Here is a 13758-nt window from a genome sequence, read left to right as displayed (position 1 = left end):
GGATTTGTGTCTCTATAAGAGGAAGAGAGACTGGAACTCGCTCTCTCCCCGCCTTGTGAGGAGACACAGAAAAGTGATTTCATGCAATCCAGGAAGAGTACCCCCATTAGGAACTGAATATGTTGGCTCCTTGATCTTGGACTTCCCAGCTTCCAGAACTGTGAGGAATCAGTTTATGTTGCTTAGGCCACCCAGATTATGGTATTTTGTTTATAGAAGCTCAAGTACACTAACTCTTGGGTTTTTATCTCTCAACTGAAGCACACCCATCAAGGGTATGGCTGCTACTCATCAACTCCAGAACCTCAGCTAGCCCACCAACTTGAATAACAAGGTCATATGAGTGATGGGTTGAATTGACTTCCTTCATATCAATGTAAAGGCAACCTTAACGCACTCAGAAGTTCTTCTGAGGATCTCAGCATACTGATTTCGGTATCCTCCTTTGTAATGGGCTGTTTCATTTTATGCTTGTAGAGCAGGAACTGCTCCAACAACCCAGCTTTCCTGGTTCGAGGGTCTCTGCATGAGTTCTCACTGGAAGGTGGGGCCTCAGCCATGCTTTTCTCTTCCTTATCTTGGCCATTGGAAAATTTATCACATCTAGTACAAAAAAAATGCCTATTTAAGTAGTGGTGGATGAGGCTTTCTGAGGCTCCTTCAAAGTGCTACATGACCCACCAGTAGGTAGACTCTCAGTAACACCTCCACAAAGAAGAGGTAAGGAGGGAGGAGACTCTTCTGCTGCCACTGCTGTTGCCTGAGTACCCCTATTTCCCCGAGTCTTACTTTGAGTCTGGTGACATTTCTCATGGACATGGAGCTTACGTTTCTGATACCAAGACAGGATGACTCTGGTTAGAAAGAGTAGGAAAAAGTGTGGACAGGATGGCTGGCAATGTGGGCACCTGAAGGAGGGAGAATGAGATGGTGTGAGCACCAGTAGCAGGGAGAGACTACCATGGCTTTAACAAAGGCCACAGCTACAGGTTTCCAAGAGCACTGCTTTAGGAACCCATGGAACTCCTGTTCTCCTGGTCAGCCTGTCCACTGAGAACGCTGTGGATAAAGTTAGAGTGAGTTTTAGGCTACAGCCTGCCAACTCTGCCTTAGGTGTACTGAGATGGTGGCAGGGGCTGGTAATAGGGGTTCTCTGTTTTGGAGTGTGGGGGTCTAAGTTCATAATCCTAATCATCATATCAACTGTTGGCAGGGCCTAGTTCCCCTCTCTTCTGCTGCTCTGAAGTTGACACCTCAAACCAAAGCCAGCACCTCCCTGAGACCCCAGAAGATAAAGTGAAGGAGCATCTCAGTCTACCACCTCTGTCAGAGGGCACCCAGCTGGGAGCTATATGGAGGTCTCTCTGTCATGAGATGCTTGGGTCTTCAGTTCTCATTCTAGGAATCCACCTGATCTCTAGGTAGTACCTAGAAGACTTCCCTTTTGCTGACTGGTGGCTACAATCATACACCAAAGATTTCATCTGCCTTAGATTTTATATCTATAAAGAAGTGGGGAGGAGCCTCAGCCTGATAGTCCTGCCCTGGTCCTTTAAGTACTGAGTGCAAGGGTGGGGCACAGATGCTTTGTTATCTATTCAATGGTGGGTGGTCCTCCCAACCCTTCCTTTGTCTCTTGGCATGGCCCAGGGCTTCTCTATTCCCACCAGAATCTCCTGAGACTCTCTAGCAAGATATGGGCACCACCTCACCTGCCTGTGGTCTTCCAAGGCTGAGAATAGGGGATGGATTTGGTGGTCCCCTCCAACACCATGTCTTCACCTTAATTCCTAGAAATACCTGGAAATCCTCCTACTGCAGACCTCAGGCCATCTACTTTAGACAAAATCCCTCACCATCATTACCAATAACCACCCCCATACCACAGCAGGAAATGAGTGCAAGTCATGTAATCAGTGCACAGGCATCCCAGAGTTCCAGTAGAGCAGGGGTTCCTTCAGTCCTCATGTAGGGCACTTACTTTGATTCCTGGCTGCACCTGGGCTGCTTTTCTTTGCTGACTTGGGTACCCTTCCCTTAGACCAAGGCCCTCACATCTCTGAGACCCCCCTTGAAGAAGTCAGCCTGGCCCAGGGCTTCCCAAGATTGATGGCAGGAGCAGGCTTTGTGCTACCGCACTCTTCTGAGATCAGTGATCCCTCAGAAATCATGCAGGCTTCTGCTGTTGATTCCCTGAAGTGCATGGTACTCCTTCCTTTGCTGACCTTAGCCCTCCATCCCCTGCCCACTCCAGGCCAAGGGCCTCAGCTCCTGGCATCATCAAGTAGGAAAGGAGAGCTCACATATACTTGACATCCATGTTCGGGTACTCAGGGAGCTGCAAACAAGAGCTTGATGGGATTCTCCACCTAAGCTTCCTCACCTTGACTGCTGCTAGGGTTTGCTCCTTTTCCCTCAGCTGCTCTGGGTTCACGTACTTTTACTAAGGCCCTCACCTTCCCGAGGCCCTAGAGGCAGAAGTGAGCACACATCTCAGCCTGCCTACTCTGCTCATTGCCTCCCAAGACTGAAAACAGGGGTCGGGCTTTTTGTGGGAGAAGGCCTGGGGCATGCTTCTGTGGTGGGTGGTTCTCTTACTCTCATTAAGTATTCTCACCTTGACTTCTGCCTGAGCCTAAGACCCCTCACTTGCTTGCACTTGTGCTAAGGTGGCCTGCCTAAGGCCACGTCCCTCACCTTTCTGTGACCCTCAGGTGGAAATGAGTCCTACCCATATCCCCAGTGAAAGTGTTCTCAAGGCTCACTGCAGGGGTGACATCTATGGTGCCTTCTCTGTTCTGGAGTGGGTAGTTTCCTCAGTCTCACAGAGGATTTCCAATTTGACTTCTCTTAGAGCCTTACTTCAATGAGAGCCCTTTGCAGCAAGGCCCTGACATCCTTGGCTCCTGTCTCTTTAATGAAAAGCTTCCTGGGAAATGCCACACTCTTGAAAAATCTTGAGCAGAATAAGTCTGTGTCCAAGTGGAGTGATGTGAAATGGGGAAGCTGAAGAATAAGGCAGAGGTCCTGGGATAGGAGGTGGCTGTCAGAAAACACACACTAATCTAATTCACTTCATCACTCAGACTTAATCTTTCACAGTCACTGGCAAATGTTAGGTGTTTAATAAATGACATTTATTTATGATTATTTATGATTATCTTCTTATCTGAGATTTTTTAAAAATCCAGGATATGTCAGAGAAAATGCAATGCTCTCAAACAACACCAAATCAGCCAAAAATTTACTTGCTGTAGCAAGTAAAACTAGATTTTCCCCATTAGGGCATCCATTATTTAATTTGGATGTTGGGGGTTCTTCCCCATCTGGATACAATTCAGATCTTCTAGAATTTTGTTAAGGACTAACTCCTTCAGTGCATCCCAGCTACACTTCCATCCAAACCACCTATATTTTCATTCATTTCTTCCCCACCAAAATCTAGCCCTCCCTTAGAATCTGCCAAATTACACTCAGGATAATCTCATTAGAATGTCTTTTTCTAGTAGGATCTAGTTCTTTCTTCCAGTTCTAGGTAAAAAGAAAAAAAAAATCCAACACAGTGGCTTTTGTGCATCTCACTCTTATTTTGGGGAAACTCCCTGGAGACAGTTTGCATAGAAAACATAGCTTGTACATTGTGTTCTACTGTACTGAGATAAGAGCAAAGGTATCTCCAACTCCTGCCTATTATGAAATTTATTTTTGCCCTCAACCTCAAATTCACATGCTCAAGTCCTAACCCCCAGTACCTCAGAATGTGACTCTATTTGGAGATAAGGTCTTTAAACAGGTGATTAGTTAAAATAAGACCATTAGAGTACTTTTATAAAATCTGACTGGTGTCCTGAAAAGAAGAGGTTAGGACACACTAGGAAACACCAGGGATGCACACACACAAAAGACAACAATGTGAAGAGAAGATCTCGGACTTACAGCCTCCAGAACTGTGAGAAAATAAACTTCTGTTGTGTAAGCCACTAGTCTAAATGTAAAGATTTCTTTCGGGATTATCTATGATCTCAAAGTAATTCATAAAAGCATGCTTTAGTGGTGTCCTATTTATTGGTGAGGAGGGGATTTCCACATTATGGTTATGTGGTATTCAAACACATGATACTGGGCACTGTACAGATGAGGTCAACAGCAGTTTATTAATCACATATACTCACAGCCCAGGGTAGCAGTATACCACATACCACACAGGGTCACACAAGGGTTGTACTCGGGAACAGAGTAAATGAATAAGGTCTCTGGGAGGCATGATTTGTAGATCAAGAGGGAGAGGTGACCTCTAGTTCTCACAGGAAGATGTGATTGGCTTGCGTGAATAATTCTGAAGGCTGTCAGGGAAAGAAAACATCTGTGCCTGGTTCTCTTAGTAACGATGGTTGTTTGGCTAAGGGACCTAATCTGCAAGTGCATAGTGTAGACCAGAATTTCCAGTTAGGTCATTTGAAAAATCGAAGGCAATATATTGTAGGAGATTGGTCAGGGTGGTGGGGAAAATTGTAGAAAGATGCAAACCTTCTTGGAAAACCAGGGGTTTGCAAAGCTTCAAAAGAAAATTTGGCTGAAGGCAGCTGAGTTCTCTTAAGAGCTTAGGTTAGATAACAAGGAGATGTAAAGAAACTGATCTAGATAAGTTAATTTACTTAGGCCTCGGAACCTGGCCTTTAATCATCCATGCGCAGGACTGCTCTCTCCAGAGGGGCGACTATCTTAATTATCCACAAGTGTGTTGTCTCAAAGCCTTTGTCATTAAATCTGTGTTGAATAAATGCCCGCAGCACCAGCTTGTCAGGGCCTCAGCTGCTGACTCTTTACAGCACCCTCCTTGGGGTCTGTGCGTGGCTGGTCCCCTAGCCCACTCTTTCACTGGATATCTGTGTCTGAGTGCATTCTTTCATCCATCGTTTGGCCAGGGTCTGCAGGTCAGACCCCGGCAGGTAATGCCCTGTGAGGAATGCTGCAACAAATCATGAAGGAACCCTCCAAAATGAAGGTAAGGAGACTGTGCAGTCAGTAAGTCAGTAAGTCAGTAAATCAGTAAGTCATGGGTGCCTGCTCAGGATTTCCAAGTTCGAGGGAATTGTTCAGGCTAGGGTTTCACCATGGGACAACAGTTATCAGCTCAACAGAAACAGTATATAAAAGTATTGAAACAGCTGCTTAAAGCTAGTGGAGGCTTGGTTTCACAGGCTCAATTAAGGGACCTAATGCAAACTGTTGTATCTCATAACCCATGTTTCCCAGAAGGTATGCTAGACGTAGAGCTCTGGAAACAAGTGGGGAGAAATCTTAAACAACATTGTGTGCAAGGGCAATGGGTCTCAGTAACGTCTTTAACATTATGGGCTTTAGTTAGGGCGGCTTTGGTCCCATTATACACAGAAGAGCCTAAAAAGGGGAGGGAAGAGGAACCGTCACCTACCTTACTGCCTCCTTATCCCTCAGCCCCACTATCACCAGGCCAAAATAACAAAGAGGAAACAGAGGTTTTGCCTGAGCCCCCTCTTCCAAAAGATAGGAAAAAAGACAAGGGATACACTACAGCTATGGGACCCTGTGTTAGGCAAGCGGCATTAGAAGAGGAGCTCTTAGCCTGCCCGGCAGTATATAGTATTAGGCCTTAATTTTGGGCTTTACACTACAGTTTTCCATTAAAGGGTTTTCTCTCTCAACTTTGAGATGCATCATCTGAGGGTTCTGACCTCTGCTTACCAATTTCATAGCCTCATCTAGCACCCCCATGCAGCTAATTTAAAAATTACAACACATTGACTTTCAGTTTCCTAAAACTCAAACTGTCTTGCCTCATGAAATTTATGCTTACTGCTCTCAACTGGAATGCCCCCTTCTCATCGATCCTTTCTACTTTCCTGTAAGTCATAGAGGGTGGCTCAACATTTACTTTATATGACTGCAGCTTTTAGCCTCAAAGATTCTATGGGCAGAAGCTGGGCCTTTATCTGAGCAGCTCCAGTACTGTTACAGAGCCTTCCAAAAAGCAGATACTCAAATGATGTTTGGGGAATATGAGAGAGAGTGAGCAAGAGATCTAACTTATTAAATTTAATTTCTCCTACATTGTTAAGCTAAATATATCAAGGTGTAAATCATTTAATTTTATAAAACAAAAGACTGAAAGGAATGAAGAAAACCAAGATCATGTTTTATTGTTTTTTTCTATTTCATTATCTCAATTATTTTACTGGGGTTTTTTTTGTATTTCCATAAAAATCCCTTTTGGTGATGTTATATCTGCTCGACTGGATGAAAAAAGCTTCAGACTTCAATAGGGTTGAGAGAAGCTGCTGAACTTGGCCCTGAAACAGTCTTGGCCACTGCAGTAGTGCCAGTCTCGGCTGCATCTCTGGCTTGAGCTCTCTTCCTCATCTTGCAAAGCCTCTTCATATTGTGATGAGAAGGCACCTGGAGCAAATATCATTGACCTTATCACTGCTGTCTGAGTGCCCATGGTGCTGACTGCTGAGTAGATAATTTTCTGTCCTGGCCTTTCTGGCCTTTCTGGGATCCTCAGTCCTCACTTGGGGTCCTTACATTGGCATATAGGGCCTAGGAGCCCAACTCTCTTCATTTGAATGGTGACTACTGCACCTTCAGACTAAGGATCTCACCTCCAATAGACCTGACATAAAGAGGTGGTGGAGAGCTTCAACTTCACAACCCTGCCCTGGCCCTTCAAGCACTGAAACCAGGGTAGGGCCAGATTCTTTTTTAACTCTTCTATTTAGTGGTAGATGGTTCCTTTAGCACTTGCTTTGTCCTCTGGTAGGGTGTGGAACTTCTCCTTCCCATGTCCTAAGGCCTATCCCCTCATACTAAAGACAAAACGACCCTGAAACATGCCCTATGGGGAATGTGAGGGTCTTCTCATCTGTTCTCATTTGTTCTTACCTGTCCTCGTTGTCCTAAGGCTGAGAATAACAGTTGAATTCTGTGGTGTTCCCACTCATAGTGTATGTGGTCTCCTCAGTTATTAGTGTACTCACTGTGGCCTCTGGAGAAACCTGGAAATCCTCTAACTGCTGACCTTAACTCACAATCAGACCAACTTCCTTACTTCCTTGTGACATCATACGAGGAAGTATGTCATATCATGTCAACAATGCCCATGTATTCCAGGGCTGCCAGTAAGGGTGGGACTCCGTGTGGTTCTCTTAGTTCTGAGAGTAGAGGGTTTCCTAAGTCCTAACTAGGGACCATCACCTTGACTCATAGCAGGGCCTTGGACTTTTTGTTGACTTGAGGACCCTCCCCTCAGACTAAGCCCTCATATCTCTGAAACCCTTCTTGCAGAAGTCAGCCTGACAGCCCTGCCCAAGGCCTCCCAGGGTTGATGGCAGGGGGAGGTTCTGTGCCACCTCCCTACTATAGGGTCTGTGGTCCCCTCAGTCATCACTCATGATTTTGCATTTGATTCCTGGCAGGGCATGGAACATCTCCCTCTACTGTCTAAGTCTCAAAACCTTAGAACAAGGTTCCCACTCCTTGAGGTCCCAGAATGAAAACAGGAAATGCCACCTGTCTGTGCCCTCCCAGGGATGACATCAAGATTCAGGCTCCTTGGGGCTATCTCTGTGGAGGGTAAAGGTCTGCCCTCAGTCCTCACTCAGGGTCCTCACCTTGACTCTTTGCAGGCCTTGAATTTCTTCTTTCAACTTTAGGTCACTCATGTAGACTAAGGCTCTTATGTTCCTGAGAACACTGAACAATAAGTGAGAAATAGCCTAACAGTCCTGCTTCAGTCTTCCAGGTCTAAAAGCAGACACAGTCTGATCTCTGTTACTCCATTTACTGTGGGGTGTTTGTTTCTTTAGTTCTCATTCACCAGAGTCTTCATCTTGGTTTCTACACTTTCTATGAGAGGCTTCTGGAGAAATGCCACATCATTCCAAACCCTTCATTAGCTTTCCCTCTGCAAACGTTGCAGAGAATAGGATGTGTCCTAAGGATGATGTGAGATAGGAAATCTGAAGCACAAAGCAGAAAGCCCTGGACAGGTGTGCTTTCAGAGAGAAAAAGAAAAAAGAAAACCATTGCCAATACATACCTTCTTGTCACTAGGCAGACTTAGCTTCTTATGTAACTTCTGTTCAAATACATCTACTTGCTACAGCGAAGAGGCTGAGCCAAATGATTTTGTGAGTCCCTAGTCTTTTGAGGTTTCTGACATTGACTTTGCAGATAATGATATTGTCAACAAATATCTCTTTCTTTATTCACAACTTGCATTTATTTTGGTATTTTTATTGCTTATTCCTTGGGCTATGTATTCCAAAACAGTTTTTGGGGTTTGAAGTCTTGCTTTGTATCACCTGAGATATATTTTGAAGTAATGAGTAGAAAATAAGTAACACAAGGTCTGCCTGAGGCTGGAAGTGGGACAGTTGTGGACTCTAGAGAAATTCAGAGCCAGGGTCTAGTCTAATTCTGTCACTTGCCAGTTTTGTGAACTTGAGAAAATTGCAAGTTTTTAACCTGCAAAGTCAATTTGATAAACCCCATCTTATCGAATTTATATATATATATATATATTCTATGTAAATCACCTGACATAGTGTTAGGTAAACTTTGGGTCTTTAATGAATGGTAATTATTACCAAACTTAGTTTGACCCAAGATGATGACAATCTTCCCTTACAGAATTTTATTTCCAGAATATATTAGAGAATACTCTAAATAACATAGAAATCCACATCTGCTGAAATGCTGCCCAGCCAGTAAAACTGAGTAGTGTTTCCTCATTAAAGCATCTGTTATTTGGCTGTGGAGTTGTCTTCTTCAGCTGGAGGCAACTCAAAGTTCTTAAAACTTCCCAGGTCATTTTTCCATCCAAACTGCCCCTATTTTCATTCACTTCATCACTACCAAAAACCAAACCCTCCCTTAGAGTTTGACAAATTATACTCAAAGTAACCTAATTCAAATGTCTTTTTAATGGAGCAGACTCTGGCTCTCCCAGCCTATGATAGGGGTGATGGTTCAGTGGCTTCTTGGCATTTTGTGTAAAGGAAGTATCACTCATATTGCTCAGATAGTCCCTGGACATCATGTGCCCAGAAGACACAGTTTGTGAACTGGGGCAACTGCACAGGTCTCTTTGCCTTCCTATCCCAGTTGGGGATTTCTTTCTGGTATATGTACAATGTTAAAATAACTTTTAAGACTTGCTTCCCATTTCAGGGACAGCGTCTCAACTCTGAGAGGCACCATCTGAGGGCCTGGCCCATGCTCACCACTCCCACAGCCTCATCCAGCCCAACCTGCAGCTTCACTTAAATTAACTCCCATGGAGAGACTTGCAGTTTTCTAAGACTCTGAACTGCCTTCATCAGGTAATTTACATTTGACTACATTAATGTGAAATCTTCTCTTCCTTATCGCCTCCTTTTACTGTCATTTGTGTCTTAGAGATGGTACCTCATCATCTTCCTTATATGTTAGTTGCTGCTTGACTCTAAAATTCTACAGGCGGAAGTTGGATCTCCTTTTGCTTACCATCACCAGTACTATCAGGGAGCCTTCCAAATAGCAGGTACTCGATTACGGGTTGAGAAACAATAATTAAAAAACAATGAAAACAGTAAGCAGGAAGTCTAATTTGTTATTTATTTTCTCATGCAGTTTGAATAAACAAAGCAAGTACAGGTTTATATAATTTAATATTACAAGCAATGAGCAAAAAGATTAGGAAAAAACATAAATTAACTACTCTACTTTTGTTTCACTATTTTGTGATCTCAACTATTTTGCTGTGGGGTTCTTTCACATTTCCATGAAAATCCCTATTCCAATGCCACGTTACCTTATTCTGTACTAAAAATAAAATGTTGAAGATCTTTCAGTTTGTTTTAAAATAACAAAACTTTTAGTCTTAAACCTGACAAACAGAAATAAATGTGAGATCTATGACATTAAGAAACTTAGACTGTGAAACAATTTAAAGCTTCACTTAAAGAACATTTTTGAAATAATAATGAAAGGAAAAGATAAATCTACAAGTTACTCATGTATAACAGGACGAAAGAAAGATACACATCTTGTTCCCTCCAGCCTCTAATGTACTGTACTACTTAAATGGCTCACTACTCTCTTCTAACATAAAGTGAAACTTCTACTTCAGACTTCCGTAGAAGTGGGAGGATCTGTAGGATGTGGCCCCATAAAGTGCCCTGGCCAAGGGAACAGTGCCAGCTCTGTGTGCAGCTCTCAGGCTCATTGCTCTCTCTACCTCATCTGTCAAAGCCTCTTCATACAGATTTGGAAAGGAAATGGGGAGAGTGTCATTGATCTTGGCCAAAACTTCCAGGACTCTCATCTTGGTGGTTTCAGCATGGGCTCGTGGACCCCACAGGAACTCATAGCACAGAGGATCACTGTTGTACCCCTGCCAGTACTCCAGGTACCCTTCTTACACCAAATCTTCTGTGACGAACTTACGGGGCTCCCCAAAGATTAAGTGCCTCCTCCCAGCATAGATCCCCACCACATTCAGGAACTTCCAGACTTCCTCTTCAGTGGCACGGTTGCCTTTCATGAAGATCAAACCCAGGAACAACATCAGGAGACCCGTCTTCGGCAGCCCCTTATCATCACTCAGACTTCCTTCACTGGAGAGGCCCAGGTTGCTGACAAGGAGTGTAGGAGTCACCGCCAGATTCCATTTCTTTCAATTCAACACCAAAGACCACCTCCAAGAGCTCAGAGGTTCTCCTGAGGATCTCAGGGAAGTGCTGCTTGTACTTTCTGCTGACAAGCTTCAGCAAGTCGGCCTTCACAATGAACTCTTTCTTCTCCAGCAGGAATTGCACCAACATGCTCAACTTCCTGTTCAGAGGATCTCAGTACATGCTCTGAATGAAGGCTGCTTCCTGGGAGGTACTTGCACTTTTCTCATCTTGGCCCTTGGCAGCTACATCAGATCTTGAGCATGAAACACCTGCATCAGGAGAGCCAGTGGGTGAAGCTCCCCGAGACTCCTGAGGAATGGAGGCATCAGGAGACCTGCGGTGAGCACCCCGACAAACAAGAGAAGAGAAGGAACAGCAAGACTCTTCTTTCTTCTCTGCAGTGGCCTAACTCCCTAGGACCCTTGAGATCCTGGGGCTCACCATGGGTCTCTTGGCATTTCTCACGGGCATGGAGCTTACTCTTCTGACCCCAAGGCATGATGGCTGTGGCCCGTGACAGCAGGTAGGAGTGTGGGCAGGTAAGCTGGCAAGGTTGGCACCCGAACGGGAGAGAGTGGCATCACGTCAACACCTTCAGCAGAGAGCAACCATCTTGGCTTTAACCAGGGCCCCTTCTGCAGGTTTCTGTGGAACAACTGCTCTAGGAACCCACAGGACTCCTGTTCTCCTGGTCAGTTTGTCTCCTTGGAACGAAGGAGGAAGTTAGAGTGAGTTTTAGACTATAACATGACCGCCCACTTTGGGGCTTACTGAGGTGACAGCAGGGGCTCACAGTGGGGGCCCCTGTGATAGGGGTTGGATCCTCTCTGTTTATATTCATTATCATCATAAAAATTGTTGACAAGACACAGAGCCCCACTCCCCTCTGCTGCTCTGAAATTGACACTAGGAATTTTCACAATACTAATGAGGAGGAAATAAAGAAGAACTTCTGCCCAACACTTCACTCTGGGGACACCCAGACCACCTAGGGCTGACAACAGCGAAGACATTTGAGTGTTCTTGCTGTTACAGTGAGAACGGTCCCCACGATAATCAGACTCCACACTCTGACTTTTCCCACAACCTGGAAATCGCCCTCGCTGACCTGCTGCCATCTTCTTACAACCAGGGCCCTACCTCTCTAACTCTCATGGGGACAAAGTGAGAATGCACCTCAGTCTTGAGAGACCTGCCCGGACCCCCAGGCTGATATCAGGGGCAGAGTTCGGTGTCACGCCATTCTGGGAAATGGAGTCCCCTCAATCTTAAGGAGGGTTCTCTTCTTAACTATGTAGTGCCTGAGATTTCTCTCTCTACTGACCTGAGTCCACCAGCCTTGGACCGAGGCCTTCAGGTTCTTCAACCCAACGGAAAAAGTGAATGGACTTTGGGCCTAACAGCCATGCTTGGGGACTCCTCAGGGACCAGCTCAGGAGCGGGTTGGGGCAGGGCTCTGTGGAGGACACAGACCTGGTTGGCTTTGCCACATGCTGAATGTAGAACCCCAAGGCTTCGAGCAAACATGGGCAGTAGCCAGGGAATGGTTACACAGGCCTTAGGTGAGACCCAGCACTGTGCTGGCTTCAGGTCTGACCCAGTGAAATCATAGTGGTGGTCACAGAGGCACTTGTGTCACTCAACCTGCAGCTTTAAGGTGTCTCAGAATGGAGAGAGAGGAGGGAGAGACGTGGGGGGGGAGAGAGAGAGAGAGACTGACTCTATATGTCTGTGAGAAAGTAAGGGAAGAGAAGAAGAGTCTCTGCCTGGTAATTCAGAGAATCCTCTTGGATTGTGTCCAATACCATCAAGGCGATACCTCTGCAAGTCTGCAAGAATCACAAGGTTGGACTTGGGATGCTCCATAAAACAAACAGTTTATAAGAAACAGCTTGTAAGGAGACATTACAATAACTGATGCTACAGAAATTCAAAGGATCATTAGTGGCTCTTATAAGCAACTATATGCCGACACATTTCAAAATCTAGGAGAAATAGATAAATTCCTAGATACATACAAACTACCGAGTTTCATCCGGGAAGAAATTCAAAGCCTGAGCAGACAAATAACAAGTAACGAGATTGAAGACACAATAAAAAGTTTAGTTGCATGCGGTCCTTTCATATAAATATTGAATCCAGTCATGTCAAGGAGCATATGTTTTAGATATAGAGATGTTCTTTGACTTATAATTTTTTTTTGGAAAGTAGTCCCATCATAAGTTAAAAATATCAACTGGAAATGCATGTAATACCACTTACAATGGGGTTACATTCTGATAAACCCATTGTAAAACCAAAAAACTCATAAGTTGAACCTCATAAGTCAGAGATGATCTGTAAATATAATTTCTGCTCTTAAAATATAATTTGAAACTTTTTCTGAAGGGAGTCTTTCAAGTTGGTTGAATAGACATAGCCTATACTTAACTTTTAATGTTTTCACCTAGTTATAAAAACAGCAAGTAAACTAGAGGCTAAATAGAGTCAGGCAAGAGGTTGACCAATATTAAAAAAACAACAGCAACAATAAAAACCCAGAGGATGTGTGTTCATTATTAGTATTGTGATGGTTAATTTTACATGTCAACTTGCCTGAGCCATGGAGTGCCCAAATATTTACTCAAACACATTATTCTGGGTGTTTCTGTAGGGCTATTTTTGGACGAGATTAACATTTGAATCAGTAGACTGGGTAAAGCATATTGCCTTCCCCAATGTGTATGGGCCTCATTCAATCAGTTGAAAGCCTGAATGACAAAAACAATAACTTTTCCTTGAATAAGAGAAAATTTCTCCCTCATTACTTCATTCAAGCTGGGCCATCAGTTGCTTCCTGACTTCACACTTGAACTAAACCATAAGTTCTTCCTGGGTCTTGAGCCTGTATGCCGTTGAACTAGAACTACATCATTGGCACTCCTGGGTCTCCACCATGTTGACTCATCCTGCATATCTTGAACTTTTCATTAGGGTCCATATCAAGCAAGCCTATCTATATCTATGTCTATTGATATATCTATATTACCTATATCTATGTCATCTCTATATATGTTTTCCA

At 44.2% G+C, this 13758-nt stretch overlaps 1 protein-coding gene across 1 annotated transcript; it reads right to left on the bottom strand.

The window, feature by feature from the left end:
- Positions 1-6295: 6295 nt before the first annotated feature.
- On the bottom strand, positions 6296-11815 carry MAGEB5 (MAGE family member B5). Its single transcript, XM_012500870.2, is given in 4 exon segments — positions 6296-6444; positions 10309-10663; positions 10665-10867; positions 11491-11815. Coding segments are annotated over 4 exon segments (1032 nt in total).
- Between the last annotated feature and the right edge of the window lie 1943 nt (positions 11816-13758).

The sequence above is a fragment of the Nomascus leucogenys genome, chromosome X (assembly GCF_006542625.1).
Source record: "Nomascus leucogenys isolate Asia chromosome X, Asia_NLE_v1, whole genome shotgun sequence".
In the NCBI taxonomy this organism is placed as follows: domain Eukaryota; kingdom Metazoa; phylum Chordata; class Mammalia; order Primates; family Hylobatidae; genus Nomascus; species Nomascus leucogenys.
The sequence above is the reverse complement of the archived record's forward strand: the minus strand, read 5'-3'. Positions and strand labels throughout refer to the sequence as shown.